Here is a 21,808-nt window from a genome sequence, read left to right as displayed (position 1 = left end):
ATGAGTGATACATGTCTCGGTAAAAATTAAATAGCTTAAATAGCAAGGGGGAAAGTCATGTAAGTTAAACTAAAATGTTTGTCTTTGATCCTTGGAGCATAGATGTTACAGGAATGGTAATTGTTTAAAAATGAACTTCATAATGGTATGTTTTACCGTGTTCATACTACAGTATTTTAGTCACTCTTATAGTAATACAAGTTTATCATGACTGGGGTTAAGTATGATCTCTGAACATTGCTCAGATTCTAACAGTTTTCAATGGCTTCCAAAGATCTGAACAGGTTATTCAGCTCTTTTGATTCTGTTTAATAAAATGTAGGAGACTCATTGTTTGTGTGAAAGCCAAATTGTTGAGAATTGCCACAAGCAAACTTCTTAATTATTACAGCACGGCAGGTTGCTATAGTCAGAGTTAGCAGTAAGCTGATATCATTATACTTTATTGGACAGCAAATGACTTCCTGGCTAATTTTCGATTTGAAAAGTAAAGCTTTTATGATCACTGACAGGTCAGTATATATTATTACCTCTGTTGCTTGTATATATTTTCTAATCTTTGTGGGGTTTATGCAGATGATAGATACAAATGTGCTTAAATTTGTAAACTCAGAAAGTCTTCATACTTGTGATATGCTGTCATATACCATGGTGCTGCATCTAATCCGTGTCATGGGCTGGGGGGTAATGTGTGTGTGTTTGGTTAAGCATGGAGGGCTTTTTGGTTTGGTTTGTTTTTTGTTGGGTTTTTTTTTTTTTGTTTAAGTATTTGCTTTCTACACCATGGACCAACAACTGGGTGCTCTGGAGTGAGATTGGGGAAACCAAAAACGAATTCTAGTTATAACATTTGGGCATTTTGTGTCCAAAACTAAGAACAATTTCAAGTGCTAGTTTTCAGAAAACCGTAATCAGGCATCTTCAAAAATATTCTGTGATAAAGAAGAAAAGTTACTTGCAGTTTGAAATTATTGTTGTAATGTGGATGTTATATTGTTTTTATTAAGATGTTTTATGGAATTCATATCTATGATGGACATTTAACAATTTGAAACAAGCTATTTTTTCATTCTGGATCTATCACAGATCTAATATTTCATTGATTTCAAATCACAGTTGGTTGTCTTTTGTCATTTTTTGGTTGCCATGTTTTTTTCTTCATATTGTGTGCCATGAATCTTCATAACTTACAGAAATCCATTCCTGGCCTTGTGTGTTTTTTTGAAAAACAGTTTGTTTAAAATGCATGGTTAAAGCAGACTTTCAAACAAGCTAGATAAGCATGACAAATCAGTTTGCTCCAATGTTTTAGTTTTTTTTTTTGTAAGTTTTGTTGTCATTCACTATGTCAAGCAGTGTGGGGTGAGTTGTTTCCCTTACAGAGTCCTTCTACCCATGAAAATGTTATTTTTATGCAAGGGAAAGATATTTTTGGAAACCAACCCTTTTATGGTGTAGATGCTAACTGCTAATCGCCAGACCTAGCTGTCACCAATACACTGAGGATAGCTGTCCAAGGTTCAGATCACATCTTGGGCTCCCTATTTTTTTCTCTGCATGTGGCACCTGTTACATAGAGCTGGCAACTTTGTTTATAAAATGGTGGACGAGCACAAAAATTCCTCTGCCACACCCACCAATTATGGTGTATGTCTTCAAACCAAATCTTTTGTGGTCAAACAGACATGAAGTGCTTCTCTGTTGTGGTTGCGAAGTATATAAACTTGCAACATTGTGAAATGATTGAGATGTTTCTGTGGGTATTGACTGTTTTCTTTTTGGAAACTTAATATTTTATAGTTGTCTGGTAGCTTTGCCTTCTGTAGGTATATATTCTAAAATTTTATATGAATGGTGTTAGGTACATATAAAGTTCTTTCATAAATAAATAAATGTGATTTTGCTGCAGAACAAATTTAATTTTCTCAAAAATCAATACAGATATACAAAACAAAAATCTCAAAAGTTTACTAGATTTTTGCACACAAACAACATAAAAACTCACAATGTATTGCTTTATGTTTAACTAAAACATAGGTGTAACAAACATATATAACAAAACCTTTTAAAATAAGAAAACATATAAATAGAATGTTTTTCCCATGGTTCCCATTTCTACACAAAGATTAAAAGAGTTGAGCAAGGGATTGTTTCTTGCAGCATCCCTGAGTACTCAGATGCTTACTGGCTTTCAGTATTAGAAATTATGTAAAAATAGTTGGTGAACCTTCATTACTTTACTAAAAACCAGATAAACTATGCTCATTTTGTACGTATACATCATGCCTGCTGAGTGCTAATTATGGAAGTGCAAACAAGAAAGTTACATAAAATCATCTCTCTTGCCCAGTGGAATGTAAATAGTTGCATTAAATCCGAGTAAAGCTTTTATATAAAACATTGATCTCTTAACCCTATCAAGCATGGAAAACAATTGTATCTTCCAAGTTCTTGCTACTGCTGCAGGGGTTTCTAAACTGCCTTCCACAATGGGCAGTGCTAAAGACTGCCATTTATTAAGAATCCATGTACACGAGCTTAAAGTCACCATTCTTTCAAAAACAAAACAATATTCCAAAAGTTCTTGATTTCAATAGAAAATTAGCATGCACATTGTTTCTTTAATGCGCAGAGGCAATGTCACCAATCAACAATTTTTAAAAAGTCTATATACATGTTAAGTGCTTAAACTTATCATTAAATTACAGCTGTAGCAAGTTCTGATGAATCTTCTCAAAATAAATCTATCTTACATCTTGCACATATCTAACTAGGAAATGTGATCATCCGATGATTGCTGTGAAGAAAATGATCAATATGTTTGCATGTTATTAAGAGATTGTGGATTCTACTTTTTTCTTTAAATTGCAAATAGCTGATTAAATTCCTCTGCTTCATTTTGAAAATTTGAGTTTAGCTTGTTCTGTTATCTTTTATGTTATAAATGAATTTGTAGTATTTGTTCATCTGTAATAGTGTGAAAAGGAACTCAGAATAACTAAACCTCGTGTACAGACCCTGTCAGCAAAAATATTTTCTAAACAAAATGTCCTGCACAAATTAATAGCATACCCAATACAGCATTACCAAGCTGTGCTAAATATGAAAACCTCAAACAGGTCCTGAACTTAGGCCACAGTTATCTTAAACTGCATGCAAAAGTTATGCTTAAAACAAGAACTTGCCATAAACAGAATTCAACTCATGCAAATTAGAGCAATCCAAGGTATGTCACATTTATTTAAAGTCATTAGTGCCTGAATTGCAAAAATCTAGACAATGCATGTATTTATCAAAGTATCCTTAGAAATCGAACATCTGAGCAGAATGTTTTCTGCTCTATACACTGGCCAATCCATAAAGCGAATATATGTTCTTGCAATTGTGTATTTATTTCAGTTTTTGGTGTGTAAATGCATTATACAGGGTCTTTTCTTTTAAGATGAAAACTGATACTTCATTACTTCTTTCCATTCTTGCTTTCTACTGCTATCTTCTTGGTTTTCTCTGGCTGTGGAAAACAGAAGAATTGGAAATACAGTTTTCTATTTATGTACATCTGCATATCTTCATGACAATTTCTTGTTATGTCTATAATAATTGCTGGAAAATGCAAGATTATTTGAGCTCCTTCTCTTAATCCACATACAAAACTCTGATGCAAGGCTCTGAACATCAAGAATGTGGAGGAAAGGCAGCTGCTGCTTGGTCATGTGATGTCTGCTGTTTTGCTTTTTCTTGTTTTGTTTGGTGGCTGACTGTTCACAAGATTTCGGCAGTTATGCTAGATTTGGAATGTACTTATTATCGCTATAGATATCTTTTTTGGGTCCTGCTGTGTAAGCTTTTGTGTTTCACATGGTATCGCTGTTATTTGCATCCCCTTCACCCATGTCACACTTTGATGCATGTAATATGCAAGGCTTTTTACAAACTAGCATTAGTCCAGATGCAATTAATTGGTACTCAATTTTTTTTTAACAAAACATACTATCAATATATGTTACAAACAGTCCTGACATTGCGTCCACCATCTTGTTTTGTCAGCATTTTTCTTCCCCCTTTTTATTCCTTTCATTTATGGGCACCTGCTCCTATCTCTACCCCTATGTTTTTGCTCTCTAAAAGGTACATGCATGTACAATTAACTACACAATAAGACAGCATTAATTTAGAAACCCAAGTTAAAAGTTCACTCACAGGAAGAATTTTGAAAGAGCATGTAAGGTCCTCTGTGACAATCATCACTGCCCCGGCATTATCAAACTCGCCGCAGTAGTTTGGTGCACTGAACAGTGTTACGAGCTGCCACAAAATGAATAACAACACAAATTTTATGACTAGTTTTATTGTCTTTAAAAAATTCATTTGCTTAAAACTAATTTAACCAGTCATTTTTTTTTTGTCTCACCTTTCTTTTTTCAAAAAATTGGTAACCATCTTCAACTACCTGCAAGGAGATAAAAAATCAATATGCAATTTTTATACATAATTATATCATCATCAAATTAACCTTTCAACAGCAATGATGGTCATAGTCCTTAGCCTTGGCAGATTATTCACATATATTCTTCACTTTAGCATTCATTGCATTTAGCTTGACGAAGTTAGCATCATCTCCTATGCATGTAAAAGTAGCTGACAAAGGTTCCAGTGCTAAATGGCATAAACTTTCATAAACTTTTATTCACAATACCAAACAAGCAATACCTGATGTGCTCTAGCTATAAGACCACAGTCAAATTTTTGTAACATCTCTCTGACCACATCACCTCCGAAGGTGTATGAAACACCACGGTCATTTTCTCCCCATCCAGTAATGTCCTGAAACATTAATGTCTTTATTGGTCACAGCTTCATTAGTATGCATAAATGATATACATTTAGTTTGAAAATGTTTATATTTGAGTTGCAGTAAATTAAATACCATAACACCAAAAGAACCCTCTCTGCATCCCAGGGGAGATTAAAGGCCAATGAACAGAAGGAAGTTTGTTAGTGGTAGTTGAGGGTGAGAGGAGATGAGAAGAAGGGGCTCTTCTGTCCAGAAAAAAAAAATCAAGTGCTACAACTGAGACAGCCACCATGTCTCACCAGACACTGGCTGTTCTGGGTTCGGATCTCATCTTGGGCATGCTTTTCTTTCTCTTCATGTCACAGCTGCTTGCTGTGATATAGTCTTAGCAGAAGGCTTGGCATAAAACACCAACCCCATTGCCCCCACTCCCTCATTTAATTTTTTTTCTGAGGTTTTAACCACCATCCTCTCACCACACACGCACATCTACCAACAAGTTCATGTCAAACTATTAAAAATTTGTGGCATCAGACAGAAGACTAAGTAAAAACTTTATATGGCAATTAAAGAAATTTGTTCCTCTGAAACTTCTACAGGTCAAAGTTACCAAGTGAAAAGAATGGGCAAAAATATAAACTTGCCAACATATATACAAGTGCATACCAGCTCAGATGTACACAGCTAAAACTGAATTACTTACATCATCTGGATCTGCCCAAAGCAAGTCACAAATTAACCCATGGTCAGGTACGTCGAGTGGGCGTTCTATTTCTCTTAGCTGTTGGTGAAAAACATATTCTTTAGTTTTCTTCTTGATGTCTGGTGAGCTTTCACTTGCAAAACCTAGAAAAAGCTTAATTTACCATATCTAAATCAATGAAACTAATTATTTAAATGTATCTGAAGCAACCTGGTCCTTTGTCAATTATAAGCTTGTTTAAGAATAAACAAGTACTGCTTTCTAACTTGTTTCCAAAAATTCAAATGAAAAGAACTTTTTGTTCCTACCTGGTCAAGATCTACCAGGTCCGGTGATAATCCACCATGCATGCAAAATATAGTTCCCTCCACAAGAGCAGCTAATATTAAAAGGCATAATAATGAAAAAATGTTACTTATGCTATATTGCTGTAAAAGGTCAGTAATTCTAACCAAGATTAAAAATAATGTACTGAAAATATTACAATCACTGAATACAAATGAGATAAATTTAACAAAATAAACTGGTCTGCAACAAGAGAAATCAATGATATAGTGGTGGTGGCTCTGTAAATACTAGATTCTTCATATAAGAGGGAAGGAAACTAGCTTAGTAGTTAGTGTGCTTGACAGTAAAGCAGGTCATTGGTTCCAGGCCTACTTAGGCCTGTGGCTGGAAAACTCCCACTGCCCACCCTGCACATGCTCTGAGGGATAATGTATCAGGAAAGGGAAAGGATGGGCACAATGGATCATATTCACTGTTCACATGGCCTCTAGCCTGTAAGAGCCTTTGCCCCCACCCCTCACCCTCTCTACCCCCCCCCTCTTTTTTTTTTTTAAAATACAAATGAGAAATTGGAGACAAAAATGTGTCAAACAGAAGTTTAAAAATATAAACTTAAATCATCTCTGTTCTCAAGCACATACTTTGTTCTTAATAGGCACACTGTCAGATTGTTTGAAGTACTGCTGTCTTCTAAAGTTTGCCAATATTTGCTTCTACCCATTTCCATGTTAAAAAGAAAAATATTTACTGTAAGATACTAATGAAAGTAACCAAAGTATTGACACATAACCATGTAAATATGGAAGTAGCTTTAAATTATGAAACACCTAGTCTAAGCTAAGAAAAAGAATATACTTTATTGAAGTGATGAATCTGTGTGACCCTTCTCCATCTTTGACCGGCATGAAACAAGACATATTCCAGTTTTATGCCATCATTGGTGATGTTATGCATGGTCATGGTACATTAAACACGTGGTGATGTCATAAGTAGCAACTGCAATATTTAAAAGAAAGTGTGAGGACCATAAACTAAAGCCCATGACATACCTATTGGCAAGCAGTTGAAACAGTCCGTAAATGTCTTCCATAGTTTGATGTTATATCGTCGTTTGCATTCATCATAAAATCCATAAATTCTGTAAGCAGACGAAAGCAGCAACAGAGAACAAAGGGTAATTAAGCCCAGACTGGAATGGTCTGATTAGACTCTTAAGTCATTTTATTGGTGCAAAAACTTTTTAAGTCCTACACATGGATTCTAAAGTAAAAGAAGTATTTCTTTTATATTCAAAACTGAGCCTAGATGTGATGCCAGTAAGGAATCATCACACATAAAGATCCTTCCTGGGTGGATTCTAGAGCAACAAAATGTATTTAATGGCAGTCAATCAGAAGTCTTTACAAGTCGAGCTTAAAATGTAGTAGAACAGCTGCTTTCTTTAACTAAAATGGAAGAATCAACAAAAATATGTTTAATTAAAAGATTTTATACTTGCATCATATGTTAAAATACATAATATGTACACTTTAACATTGATGTCCTTTACCTAACTGATTCAACAGATCTGCTGTCTTTTTGTCTTATCTGACATGTCATTTTAATGAGTCATGCCTGCCACTGTGCATTTGTGATGATTCTTTACATTTTGGTGGCTACAGTTCTTTTTGACTAGAAGACATCACAAATTGATCGGATCCACAGGCATCAGTTTGGGTTTTTTAAAAACCTAATGACATGTAGATTTTTGTATCAGGGCAGACTTCCCCAGGAAGGTAAATCATGCTGAATCTTTGGAATGTACTGCTTTGAATGGCAAAGAATGGATGCAATCACTATAATCATATCCATTTCAAAGTAAGGAAATAGCAAACAGTGCCAAAACTACAGAACCATAAGCCTAATCAGTGACCCAAGCAAAGTCATGCAAAAAGTAATCCAGAATCACATCAGCACCACTACCAAGGAACTGCTAGCAGAACAGGCTGGCTTCAGATCAAGAAAATATTTTTAAACTCTTTCGTAAAGCACACTGACATTGCTGTCAAGTAAGGAGATGTACCATAAAAGTGCTCATTAATAATAATAATAGTTTATGAATCGATCTGAGTATTGGACAGCTACTCATGTAACACTATATCTACATCCCCAGCAGCTGAAATGATTAAAATGTAAAGAAAAATGTTCACTGTGTACCCCCTCCCCCCAAAACAACCCACCCATAGCTTGAAGTTTATCTTTAACTACAGCTTTTAACAACAACAATTTTTTCAGTTACCTGTTAATTGATGCACATTCATGATTCCCTCGCAGAAGGAAAAAATTGTTGGGGTATTTAATCTTATAAGCCAGCACAAGGCAAATGGTTTCAAGTGATCTCTTGCCCCTGCAATAAAAGAGTCCTATTGCAAAAGAATGATTAGTTATAAATTCTTTATATCCAGCAAACACACAATATCTAAGTTCAGGAAAAGGAAAATATGAGACATAAATGCATATAAATTTAATTCTTATGTATTTTAAAGTATGCTATGGCTGTGAAAATAATCACAGTATTGAAAAAAGAACAACTGCAAGTTTTTGTTCACACAACTTTCTTTGTTTTTTTGTTTTCATTTTTTTTTCCCTACACTTCTTCCAGACAGGTGAAAAAAGTACCCATACCTGTCAACATAATCTCCGAGGAAAAGGTAGTTGCACTGTGGTGGGTATCCACACATCTCAAAATGGCGTAACAGGTCACTATACTGCCCATGGATATCACCACAAATGTTGACAGGTGCCTCCAGTTCTACTAGCATGGGTTGCTCCAAAAAGATGCTTCGCGATAATTGGCATAGCTGTCGAATTTGAGTCTCTGGTAGCTGTACCTGGTACACATGGTAAGGACAAGCAAGCAAGCGATTATGTAAAAGAATATTTTCTGTAGCCAGTAAAAAAGATGGGGCTTGAAAAACAAGAGGAAAGAAATATAGATCAGTAAAATGTAATGGAAGGTTAGGTTGTTCAAAAATGCCAAGTAGGCATACCTGCTTTCCTGGTTGGTCTTTTACAGCTAAAAGCTGGCTTATAATAGAATCCACATCAAAGTCTGGTTTGTTCATCATTTTTTAAAGTAGCTGCTCAAGCACTAAATTAATGGAAAATTTAAGATAAATCCACAATAGTGCCAATAGTTTGAAGAGCAGTTCACTCAGGCTTCCTTTTAAATCAAAATTCTTCCCAAATAGCCAAAACCACATGTATGCATCAGTTCACAGTTTAGCTGAATCAGGTCACTGGTAAAGCAAGTTCTGATGAATAATCAAAAACCACCATGATGTTACATGTGGAAACATCCTTCACTTGATAGAGATGATATTCCTGAAAGCAAAAATGAAATTAATGAAGACAGAAGAGGCCAAACTTTAAGAATTTCTGAAAACATTTTCTCAGAATGGTATAAATTACAATGTGTGCTATTTTGATATATTTGACAGATGTCCAGTTTTATATATTATTACATGATGTGCAGTTTACAATTAATGCTGCAATTTAAACTTTACTGTTTTGTATTACTATTAGCCCCATCTGTTACCATCATGTTTTGTTTTTTGGTGGTTTTTTTTGTTAAAATTAAGTATGACACCTATTGATAAATTATAAATAGAAGACTAAAGTTAACCTCAAACTTTTCAGTTATTTTGTGAGAGTGGAGGTGGGGATGGAATGTCCACTAATATTTGCGCCTAATGGTCGTCATGCATAACTGGCGTTGCACATAAAATTATATGACCAGCGTTATATTGAGTTCGCTCGATCAACAATCTCCTTCACACACACATATGTTCAATATGCAAGCTTATTATCTGATGGCACAATATAAAGTCTGATCACTGCTATAGTTCTTTTTCACCCCCAACCCTCTTTTCCACTTTTCCTACTCTCCAACTCGTCTTCCTCTGCAAAATCACGATATTCTCAGTTCTTGCTACTTCTTGTTGACATCCTCTTTTCGTTGTTTTTTATTATTATTATATTTGTATTCATCGTCAGTACTGCTGTTTATATTCTTCCGTCCCTTGTATATTGCTGTCCATGTCTCAATCTTGTTTTAAGAGCATATGTTCCTTACGAGTGTAAGCGCTATACAAATATTTCATTTATTATTACCTAATTTTTCCCCCATTGAATCAATGATCGAATCGTTGGTTGATCGGATTTATAGCTGCAAAAAAAAAAAAAAAAAATTCACGACGGTATTCGAGCGTACGCCCTGGGAAAAATGTTTATTTCTTGCTGAGAACAATCATATCATTTTAATAATCCACACGCTCTTTGATAATAAATATATATGGACTGTCCAGAAGGAGTATGACATGCACACTTCCAGTCTCAATTAGCTTATCAATTTTTTTTTCGTCGCTAATTCATTGTCACACTCTGCCACACACATTTTTACACAGTGTTCGTACATCACTCAGTAACATATGACCCTCGAACCTTGACTCCTATGGACAGGTATTATCTTTGCTGTGTACCACATATATACAGTTATTAGTCCGGTCACTGCCATCGTTTATTTTTGTAATGTCGACAAAATCGTAAGCAATATACCTGCGTAATCTGATGTAATCTGCTCGCTCTGATTCCTCAGCGTGACTTCACGCGCCATTAAGATTCAGTCACATGACCGTCACCACGGGAGATTCCAGCTGCATCACAAGTTTCCGCAAATCCAGTTTCCATGACACCCACTAGTTTGGGATCGATTGCGCACGGTGTACCGATAGATTACTCCCCCCTGAGATTCGACCCTCGTCATTTTGAACCGCCGTCAAGACGAGAGCATGCGTCGTGTGCATTAGAGTTGCGCCTTGATGATCTGGCGATTTGTTTCCATTCTTCAGCATTTTGTAGGTCCAAGCATTTAAGTATATTTGAAGTACTGAACAGGCTTACAATTACAATTCTTTATTTACGAGGGGTAAAATAAGCAACTGAGCGCTTTTAATTTCCATTTAGCCCTCGCCCTTTACAGGGAACGAAATTAACTAAATAAATGAATTAATTAAGCATTATAGAAAAAATTGAATAAACATAAAGAAGGGTGGATATTTACAAGGTGATGGTTGAGAATATATATTTACAAGGTCACCTGGAGTTGGGAGGAATCTCTAGAGGCCTCATCTACATATGTATCTGTCTTGTTTAGATAGATGGCGTCGAAAGCAGTTCAGGGAGTGCAATTGCTTGAGATGGAGAGGGAGGCTGTTCCAAAGCACGCTTCCTGAGAATTTCAGACTTGATTTGAAGAGGTCTAGTCTAGGGATGGCAATATTTAGTTTTGGGAAGCTTCTAGAGTTATTGGAGGAAAATAGTAGAGAGTCTTGGCGATAGTTTGCCCGTCAGTATTTTATACATGAAAATGCATTTGTTAAATTTAAGTCTGTTTTTTAGAGGAAGGACGCCTAGAGAGGTGAAGTCACTCTGGTCTAATTTCGGTTTTAGCAGAACGGCTTTGACAGCTCGCCTCTGAACACTAACTAAAGGTTTCATGGAAGCTCCACTAGCGGAGTCCCAGAGGGTGGATGCATAGTCAATGACTGACTGGATGTTGGTGGTATAGAAGAGTTTTCTTGCGTGAGTGTCAAGGAAATGTTTTATTCTTGACAGCTGGTAGACTTTCTTGGAGATGTTTTTACTTGTGGTTGAGATGTGTTGGGACCACGATAAGTTATTGTCAATGGTAACACCCATGAGTTTGTGGAACTGTACTTCCATTATTGATTGAGTGCCAATTTGGATACTAGGAAATGGGGTGGCTAGGTTTTGTCTTTTCTGTCTGTTAGAAGCATGACTTCAGTTTTCTGGGGGTTGATGGACATGTGGTTGGAATCAGTCCAAGCCTGAAGCTCGTCAGCACTCAGCTGTATGATGGATGCAAGTGGTTCAATCTGTTGGTGGTGTGCATGTATTGTGGTGTCATCTGCAAACATTTCACAAGATTGGGATATATGGAGACAAAGATCGTTTATGTATATGGCTTAATTTTGTGTGGGGTGTTTGTGCATACTGGCAAAAAATAATGAAAAAATGATACATGATAAGCCAATTTGAGCAAGATAATCCACCATTCGTGAATCCACATTTTCAGAGCAGCTCTTGCGTCCAGGAGGGTGCAAAAAGTGGATACTGATGGTCTGTGGTCTGTTATTGCATCACGTAGATGTTAATAAAGATCCGCGAATCATTTGAGCAAACACAATACAAAACAGAAAGCATCAGACCATCGATTTGGACTAATCTGCCACCCTGTTGGTCCCTTAACCAGTTCTATGTGGAGCCTGGAGTTATTAGCTGACGTTATTAAATGGCCCTTAGCTTTTACTAATATAGTTCAGTCTACACAAGCCCCAACTTTCACACAGATAACTTAATGTAAATGTTTCACCAGAGATTATGATTTATATTGATAATTTCAGAGAAATATAAACTACTGATCTATACCACGATATCCAACATAAGGGCACATAACTTCATTCAATGCAGCAGTCTAATGAGCTGCGGAATGTCATTTGTTAAAGCCATGAATGCAGTTGATTATTCGTTGTTAACGTGATAGAGATGGAAAAAAATTGCCTAGGATCAAAATAATCTTGTGTCTGAAGCACCTAGGACATATAAGTTGCTGAGAAATTAAAGAATGATTCCTCTAAAATATATTCCATATTCTCAACAAACACTAAAATATGTGAGTGCACATGACAAAGCACACAAATATGCTGCTACCACAAAATAATGCTAGAAACTTGCATAAAAAGCCACTAATATAAAAACAATATTTAAAGGTCTTAGAATCTTGTCAAACCATTTTATTCCAATCAAAACACATTTCAAGACACTTTTCTTTCTTTACACCTCTGTTTCTTTTCTGTTAAGCTTTCTTTTCATCTTGTAATGGTTATATTATGGGAGCACAAAGTCACAAGATTAAAGACTGTTTCTTTTTCTAATTGTACACATTTTTAGCTAAAAGATTCTTTTTGACATCTGTGTCGCGAACAACTGTAAACAAAAAGAAAGAAAAAATTTCACAAATATGAACATACTTAAATTGTATATTTTAAGTAACCTTACCTATTTACAAGTCTTTAAGGTATCTGAAGATCATGAAGCCTCTTAAGTGCGATAAATCTGCCTAAAAACAGAATTTCAGTTTCCAATAGGCAATGCTACTAAAACGGTATTTCATGGCACCTTTACTGTAATAAATAAATGCAAAAAAATTTAACTCAACAGGTTATGTAATAAACAGAGACTTGTGTATGTGAGAACTATTTTATCTAATAGTAGTTCATGTCAGTGTGAAATGAACCTTTCCCATTATGCTAGTCATTTTTCACACCCTTCCTTTTGCAATATCATATTGCTCTCAGCTCTTGTTCTTGTTATTTGGTTCCTCTTTGTGTTTTCTGCATCTGAGTTTATTCTTCGTTTAGTACGGTTGTTTATTCTTTTATAGCTCATATGCTTTTTGTTTTGTTTTTCTATCTCTCATATGCTGTCTATGTTTCATTCTTGTTCTAAAGCACTAACAGCATATTCCTTAGGACTGCAAGTATACGCTTTACAAATTTTGCAATTATTATTATGTGTTTTTATGGTTCTATACTACTGTATTCTTTGTATACACATTCTTTCTGTTTTTGAATAATCCTTAACAAGAAGTGAAAACCTAAGACTTCAAATAAAAATTTAAGAAAACTTCAGAGAATGTACAGAATAATAATGTTTAACTTAAATTATAAAGATTATTTATCTCTAAGCAAGTACTTTTATAACAGAGGTGAGGAGTCTTTTTACTGCTAAGGGCCATATGGATATTTATAAAATTATTTGAAGGCCATACAGTTATCAATTTAGAAATTAACCTGCCATATTTTGTCAAGGCATAGTTTTCCAGTTTTGCAGGCAGCTGCTAAGAAGCATGTGCTTGCACAGTCATGAAAATTGTTTTGTCCATCCTGTAACTGGAAGGTCCGTGCTTTTCCCTTGAAGTACATGTTATCAGGATTCACTTAATATAAAGCTGCTAGGTTTTATTTAATTTGGAGTTCAGCCTTAGCCATTTAAGGTAATGGGAACCATTAAAGACAAGGAAAAAAAGCTGAACAAAAACGTTTATATTATTATATTAAAATTATATTAAAAAGTAATATTTTTTAAATACCTGTGTACTCCATTCTGTATCGATGATGTATGTCTCTGTCATAAACAGCGTAGCCAATTCCCACAAAACAAGTTCCTAGTGGAGGGTGGGGGAAAAAGCAAACCCAAGTAATAATTTGTTATGCTTCAACATTTCAAAAAGGATCATTAAAAGCCAACAGAAATTCCAAGATGGCATATCTGTACAGTCATTAACATCTCTCACCTACTAAATACCCAAATTCCTTATTGACAACCCCAAGCACACACTATACTCAACATCTTATGTAAACTTTTTGTTAGCTACTTGCATAGGTTGCAAGAATACCACAAAGTAGTTACTAACAGTCTGATCTACTTCTTCAAACATGTGTGAAAAAAAAATTAACAATAATTATTAATTTTATCACTTTTGTCTTCTATGTCAATACATAGGACTAACTGCTTTGTGAGCTAATTTAGCTGCAAAAATGTGAAGAAACTAGTTTCAATCATTGTTTTTATTTCTCACTCAAAATATTTTAATGAGCAAACCTGTGAAATACTACCCTAATACTGAATGCTGTCTTACCAAGTCCAATCATTCCTAAACAACACATAATCTCTGGAATTTCATGCCAGCCCCTCTTCAGTAGAGACACACCTGAAACACAAAACCACTCCTGTCTAAATCAAATTTGTATGTTACCCTGTTATCAAAATCTAAGGCACCATCTAAATGCCTTTTTCATTGATCATGAATGAATTAAGCAGATAATGTGTTTGTTGTACTGAGATTTCAATGAGCTTTTGTTGTTAATACAGCTATGAATTTTAAAGTATAATAGTTTCAATACAATATATATATATATGCACACATGCATTATCTAACTCGGGTGATGTCCAATTTCCTGACTTGGCATATCATGAAGCAGATAAAAAGGAAGGAAAAAGGTAAAAGATGTAGCCACCCAATTCTTGTAAAGGGAGAGATAAAAAAAAATTAAGCTTCTGTTAGCTGTCATGTGACTCGCTTTCCCTGTTCACTCCCTCTCTCCAAGTGTACCTTCAAGTTTGCTCTGTGTAGCAGAAATATGTCACAGTTTACTCTGCACTGATTTTTTTTTTTTTTTTTCTTTGAAGCCACTCATAACATCATACAATGGGGAAAAATAAACATGCCCCAGACCCACATATACCAATCTAATACAGTCCACGATCCTTCTGTGGGCAAAAAGAGCATTTCTGCCAAATTTGGTGGGGATTGGACATTCAGGATTTAAACAAGAATGAACTGCTATCACTAATACACACACACATTTGCCACACTGTTACATTTATAAAATTTATATTTCCATTTCAATAGAAATTCTGTAAAGTGGGTTTTTAATTCTTATAATTTAATAAATATTTCATTAAATTTCATCAAGCCTATCACTTGAATTTAAAATGTACGCTTCAAGGAGGGAAGGACTCCTCACACAGCTGCACCATCAAACTGTTGTCTTGAGCCAATAAATAGTTAACATAGCAATCATTATGTGCTTTTGCCACTTAAAATTAGGAAACATAGCCCTTTCCCACCAAGGAAATAATTTCACTGGGCAGTTTTTACAGACCTACTATGGGATTGGACACAAAAGTATACTACTGTCATGTGTCAAAATCTACTGATATTTGTAGCCAAAACTACTACCATGAATCTTACTTTTTGACTTTACGATGATTACAGGTAAAAGTTGCAAGGTCTAATGCCCCAGGCAGACAAATTCAAAACTGCACTATTACAATCATTTGAGCTGTCTTTCAGTGACTGGTCAAGTACTCATTCATGCAAATAGGTACATCTCATGAACATAAGTTTATGAAGGCTATAGAAGTCCTACGTGCTGCAGCCCTGTACTTCACAAGGAGTAACAAGGAATAAACAACACAGGGGTGATTCTGAAGGTTTGCTTTTACAGCAAGGCTAGTTTAAATTTCTTACAAGAGATAAAAGCAACTGAACTGGCAATTGAGAAAATGTCATGATTCATGATGCTATAGAAAATAAGAATTTTGAGTGATACAGATAGTGATTTTCCTATTAGGCAGGTCTAGCAGGTCAACTCATTTACAACCCTACTGTTAAAAAATAACTTATGTTAAGTCTTATGCAAGTTCATCCCGATTAACTTAAAGATAGAGCATCTTCAGCTATGTTCCAGAGAAGCTATTCTCCAGCTAAAGGTAAACCAACCAGAAGCCGAAGTAAAGCTGCCATTCAAACCTGATATAATATTTGAACATTTCCAGTCAGCTCACCAGCAACATGCTACCCTGTTTTCTTAATGTGGTCATGATCATTACGATCAATGCCAAAATAGTGTCTACTATGAGTATTTCATCAGTCTTAAAAGTTATGTCGCGTCGTTTTCATCTTAATTCTTCTTATTATTACTTTTCACTCTCAGTGGAGCATCTTAGTTACTGCTCTATTAAAGACGTTGGGTTTAGTCAAGTTTTCTTCTCTTTAACAACATAGCCCCTGAGGGTGACCCCGTAATAAGAGATTCTTCTTTCTATAATTTAGGGTTCTCGGCCTAGCTGCCCTAGCATATGACACTCGCACAATAATAAATAAATAAAACCCGTTAACTTCAAAGCTAAATAATTGCCTTAACAACTGAAAAATAGGAGATTTATAAACGTATTTCACGAAATTGAACTATCCCTGCTATCTGCACATTTACCCTTCGTTGCAGCTCCTGGAAGCCATTTTCAATCATTCCACCACTGCGCAGGTCAGGAAATGTTCCAGACGGAAGTTTACACGATGTCGGCTACACATGAAGATCACAGTCATCTTCGCCCTGGATATTCGGGTTCCTCTGTATCATGTCGTACATGTACAGATTTTAAAGCATGGATGAAGGTACAAGGTAAAACTGTTGAGGTAGGCGAACGCCTAGGTTTCCCTTAAGATAATGTGTAGAAAGATTTTGTGTTTACGATTGCGTGATCATTGCACATGCACATTGAGCAAATATACGCCGATCACAACATGCTGACAGAACACTAGTGACTAGAGTCAGAAGTCTTCATACTCATAGTTGTGCATTTTTATCACGAAAATTTTTCTAGGGATGTTTTGCTGTTTTTAAAAGATTTTTGACAGTTTAAAACTAAATTTTCTTAGCACTAGTCTTTGACTAAATGTGTTATCATACCCGTTCAATTATTAGTTCCTTGACTGGGGGAGCTTATGGATAGACAGGGGGAGGGGGATTGGTGGTTTACGCCCTGCCACCAACTAAGGCTATATCACGGCAAGGCAGCCAACCCTGTAAAGAGATGTCATGGATAGACAGGGCTTGGGTGATAGTGAGCAGGCCTGTCCTGCACGCAGCGTTCGTAAAGCCATTTCTTCATCAGTCCACTAAACTTGAACAGCTTCAAGAACTCTTATATATTTATAACAGTCCAAAATTTTAGAACTATTTTATAGTTTTAATGGTTAACAAAATATACTGTAATCAGCTTAAAACTCAGACCCAGACAATATTCAAGTGACTTAAAGAGAAGACATTCAATATAAATAAATAGGCTATGAAGCCTAAACAAATGATAGCTTGTTGTTGCTACTACACTGTGGCATTGACCTCCATCCAAGTTACCTTGAAGCACACTCTACAACAAAGTGTTATGCCAGGTTCACAGCCTAGGCAAATGATATCCAATTGTTACTACTACATTGTGGCATTGACATCCTTCCCAGTTATCTTGAAGTACACTCTGCAACAAAGTGTTGTGCCAGGTCACATGGCCAAACCAGAAAAAAAGCATATGCTGCTTGACAGGTACATGTTCCTGGCGTTCTGAGAGTGTGGCAACAATGCTTTATGCAAAGTCATTGGTTTTGTTCATTCCTGGTTTTGTTCATTCTACAAGATCTGGGCAGCCTCCTTAGCCACTTATTTTTTAATGCCTGGATTCTTCTCATTGTATCTGCAAGCAGAGTCCATGTTTCACATCCATAAAGCTGGATCAGTACTATGAGGGATTTGTACAGATTGCACTTCATGGTAAACCTGATGTTAAAGCTGAGTTAGACCCTATCCAACTCAGCCATTGCTGCTGTTACTATCATGATCCTGATACAAATGTCAATTATGCAGCTGCATTATTTGGAAAGTACTTAAAGCTGTTCCCCCCTTCAAGCTGTATTCTGCTTATGTAGATATCTGCTATACCATTATCAATGCTGGTCTCCATTCCATATTGATAAAAGATGAAGTTACATTTTTAAGTGTCAGTGTGAAGTTTAAAATTGTTTTCTTGTTTTCTGAGTCTGGAAATAATAATAAAGGCAAACACAAGAATTGGATGTGTTGCATTGTTTCAGTACTATATTTTTCAGCCTAACCCTAAGTAATCAATATCACACATTCAGAGGCTAGATATAGGCATAGGTTTCTTTCAGAATAATATTCAATTCCATATCAACTTTGTATTTTATATAAATAATTTAGAGACATTTTGCAAAAAACTAGTTTATACGGTTTTATTCTTGAGAGAACAAAGGAAGAATGTGAAAGCAAGTTGTAGCCATTTTATTTCATGTTGAATTACAAATTTCTCATTTGATATGTAATGACATATTACTTTTAGTCAAGCTCAGTTCTTTTTCTTACATTCAATTTGGTAATTCTGTTTTCTTAGGAACATCCAAAATCTGGGTCTCGGCATGAATGTCCACTCGACATAAAAGAACTTGGCCGTAATACCTGGTCTTTTCTTCATACAATGGCTGCCTACTTTCCCCAAAAGCCATCTGATCAACAGCAGAGCGAAATGAAACAGTTTATACAACTGTTTTCTCAATTCTACCCTTGTAAACACTGTGCTGCTGACCTAAGGGAAGAGTATGTGTTGAATCTTCTTGTTTGATTAGTATATTGTATTACTACTACTGCTGTCTTTACTTTTTCTGAGGGAATGGCCAGTAACTGATCTTCAATTTTTGAGGTCAAGTGTGTTATATGATATTAGGCTAAGGTGCTTTATTCCTCGTTGCTGTAGCTTCTGTGCTTTCGATTTGTATTAGTGAAGATTCCTTTTTCTTGGTCTTGATTAGAGTTTAAGTACAAATTTTAAATATTTTATCTGGATTTCTTACAAGGAGCTGGTAAAGTATTCATCATTAACATAAAACATACAGCTATTAGTTATCTAAAATGCACCCAAGTATAGTAATTAAAATGCTTGTTTGGGTTTTTTTCCCCCTAGCTTGAAGACCCATGAACCTGTTACCACCAATCGGCATGATTTGTCCCAGTGGTTTTGTGAGCTACACAACAGAGTAAACAAGAAGCTTGGAAAACCAGAGTTTGACTTGTTCCAAAGTTAATGAAAGATGGCGAGATGGATGGAAAGATGGTAGTTGTGGGTGATGCAGTATTTTACAGAACACGTGTCAGGATATATATATCTGTATGGCTGAAATGTATATTTTGGCCAAAGCCCGAAGTTCAGCTAGTTCGTCTTTTGGCCGGCACTTTGACTGAAAGGTATGGTCAAGGCCCGATGTACTTGAAGTGATCACTGCATATGCTACTTTGGCTGACCACTTGCGAAGTGGCGAGAGTTCCCTGGCAAAAATTTGATGTGCTCATGTATCCATATACCAGATGTTGACAGAGGTTGCGGTGATCCAAGAAGCGTTATTGCAGTTGTCATGAATATCAAGGGCATAGATAGACGGATTTAGGCATTATTTAAGGATTTTAGGATTTAAGGATTTAGGCATTATTTTTCTATTTGTTTTCCATTGAGTACACAGTCTTTAACTTTACTTGAATAACATCTCATGGCAGGTGTAATTTCCAAGGATGTATATGCTAAAAAAAATATATTGTGCTCTTACTATTGTACGTAGAACAAAAGAAGTTAATAAGTAGTTTCAGTTACAGTTCTGTAGCATTTTATTAGACTTGTTTTTAGTACTGTCAATATTCCATTATTTTTGAACTATCATTGAAGAACAGTTACCAAGGTAAGGGATTTGTTACCTGAATGTCAGTAAGAATTTCAGAATACCATGCATTCATTGAGAGTTTTATCAGACGATAGTAATATCTGGGCTGTTTTTTTTAAGGATAGTGCTTCCATGCACCACTTCGGCTAAGTTACATTATCAAAAAGAACTTGGAAAAGGAAAATTACATATTTTGGGTAGAAGCTGTGATATGCTGTTTAAAATAAAAGATATTTCGAAGAATTTTTTCATTCAAGTAATTATTTTATAGTTGTTATAGGGATTTATTAATCTTGTTTCTAAAAAATGCACTTGGGCTTCATTATGCTATTAGTATGGACAGACTCGAAAATTCTACCTGTATATAGCAAAGATATTGTTAAAATAATATTGTGCAGGTCCGCTACTACCAATACCTTTCTCACTGCCAGATTTGGGAGGCTTGCCTTCTTGCCAGATGCGGTTTTGACCTCTACAAGTAAAATTAACTTAGCAGACTGTAATGGTTAATTTGCATACACTGCAGGTGAGTTTTCAAGCCCCAAATGGGGAAAAAAATGGAAGCAAGCTTCTTTGCTTTACCTCAGAATTAAACAACTGGTGAATTACGTTTTGAAGAGGTGAAATAAAATATTTTCAAATAGTGGATCACAAACATGTACAACTAGGGTGGCCTTTGTAATGTGGTATAGTGTTTAAACAGAGCATAAAAAATGGTGTGGGGAGCAGAAAATAATTTGGGCCTCAATGCCATCAAGAAGAAATGGAATAGGTCTGAAGACTGTACATTGTACAAAAGCTGGGGTGGATATAAAAACTTGGGAAAAGATTTTGAATGGTGAAATAGTTTGGAGACAGTCTGAAAAATAATTCACTTTTATTCAACCAAATATTGGCAAAGTGAATGAGCAGATTATAAGCTGATGCAACTGTATTTATTTAAAGAACTACTGCAGTGCAAATATTTATAGCTCAGGTTAAAAACTCAAAGCTATTTCACTTTGTATTAACGTTCTCATGTAGTGTCACAAATAGGATCATTTTGTGTGCATATCAATGTTTGAAGGCTTGTACCCGCGAACGGGAGAGGGTTATCTGCTCAGATCTTGTGATTATTATCGTGTAATGATCTAAACCTATTCATTTGAATAAGACACTAGCACTCGGATGGGTCTTTTGGGCCACTGGATTCCACCAACATGCAACATTCTCAACTAATGTTGCTTCCGGCAGTTTCGAGCTATATCGCTAGGTGACAGCAGGAAAGGGTTGGTAAGTGATACATCCGTTACGTACTGCTTTACGGATCCGTGTATAAACAAGACACTCGATCTGAGCCCTTACCGCAAGTGAAACAAGTTTTACTGCGACTTACATGCGTTCCATAGCGATCACTCAGTTCCTATCGTCATACGCTTTTCTCCACACACAAAAAAAAAGTGAACTTTTAAATCACGATCGACTTTCAAAGTGATGAAAGTGGCACTTAAGCAGCTGTTTACCATGTTTAAAAAGAATCAGGTAAAAATACGAAGCTGGTTTTATTAAACTCGGCAACAAAGCTCTTTGACCTGCTTAATTAATTGGCCCTTCTGTTTTTGAATTAGGCCAACGCATATTACTACAGTCGACTCTTAAAGTATTTTCCATTGACCTGCCGAACAACCAGCTTAAAAAAACATTGCAGAAAAAGAGCACTCAAAAGAATAGTATTTAGTAGTATTAAGAAAGTACAAGCTTAGAAAGCTGCCTAATCAATTTGATCAAATATACATTTTAGTCAATTTCAAAATTCGAGATCGTCCACCCTGGGGCTCGTGCTGACTCTCGGCGGTCC

At 35.7% G+C, this 21,808-nt stretch overlaps 2 protein-coding genes and 1 long non-coding RNA gene across 5 annotated transcripts; 1 reads left to right on the top strand and 2 right to left on the bottom strand.

The window, feature by feature from the left end:
- Positions 1–752: 752 nt before the first annotated feature.
- LOC112565645 (serine/threonine-protein phosphatase PP1-like) lies at positions 753–10,790 on the bottom strand. 3 transcript variants are annotated; one of them, XM_025241245.1, is made up of 12 exons: positions 10,383–10,790; positions 9,939–9,993; positions 8,816–9,149; positions 8,451–8,656; positions 8,065–8,188; positions 6,836–6,924; positions 5,807–5,877; positions 5,499–5,576; positions 4,711–4,824; positions 4,412–4,450; positions 4,201–4,305; positions 753–3,511 (listed from the first exon to the last, which is right to left on the bottom strand). In XM_025241245.1, the coding sequence occupies exons 4-12, from the start codon at positions 8,539–8,541 to the stop codon at positions 3,461–3,463; spliced, it is 762 nt and encodes a 253-aa protein (XP_025097030.1). In that variant the 5' UTR covers positions 8,542–8,656; positions 8,816–9,149; positions 9,939–9,993; positions 10,383–10,790; the 3' UTR covers positions 753–3,460. The 3 variants fall into 3 exon arrangements, with proteins under 3 accessions (XP_025097030.1, XP_025097011.1, XP_025097019.1); XM_025241226.1 differs by having other exon boundaries at positions 8,065–8,172; XM_025241234.1 differs by lacking the exon at positions 9,939–9,993 and having other exon boundaries at positions 8,065–8,172.
- A 1,833-nt stretch (positions 10,791–12,623) lies between these two features.
- Positions 12,624–16,771, bottom strand: LOC112557324. Its single transcript, XR_003097943.1, has 4 exons — positions 16,688–16,771; positions 14,548–14,619; positions 13,999–14,073; positions 12,624–12,833 (listed from the first exon to the last, which is right to left on the bottom strand). It is a non-coding gene; the product is annotated as an uncharacterized LOC112557324 (long non-coding RNA).
- LOC112557250 (FAD-linked sulfhydryl oxidase ALR-like) lies at positions 16,736–20,214 on the top strand. Its single transcript, XM_025227031.1, is given in 4 exon segments — positions 16,736–16,890; positions 18,657–18,859; positions 19,224–19,329; positions 19,331–20,214. Coding segments are annotated over 4 exon segments (510 nt in total). The 5' UTR covers positions 16,736–16,746; the 3' UTR covers positions 19,388–20,214.
- Positions 20,215–21,808: the final 1,594 nt, after the last annotated feature.

The sequence above is a fragment of the Pomacea canaliculata genome, linkage group LG1 (genome assembly GCF_003073045.1).
Source record: "Pomacea canaliculata isolate SZHN2017 linkage group LG1, ASM307304v1, whole genome shotgun sequence".
In the NCBI taxonomy this organism is placed as follows: domain Eukaryota; kingdom Metazoa; phylum Mollusca; class Gastropoda; order Architaenioglossa; family Ampullariidae; genus Pomacea; species Pomacea canaliculata.
Note: the sequence above shows the minus strand (reverse complement) of the source record. Positions and strands in the feature narration are given on the sequence as shown.

Coding starts and splice junctions, on each gene's coding strand:
- LOC112565645 (XM_025241226.1), bottom strand. CDS start 8,893: ATGATGAACAAACCAGACTTTGATGTGGATTCTATTATAAGCCAGCTT. Junction 8,173..8,450: donor CTCGGAGATTATGTTGACAG/GTATGGGTACTT, acceptor CTTTTATTGCAG/GGGCAAGAGATCACTTGAAA. Junction 6,925..8,064: donor GAATGTGCATCAATTAACAG/GTAACTGAAAAA, acceptor GTCTGCTTACAG/AATTTATGGATTTTATGATG.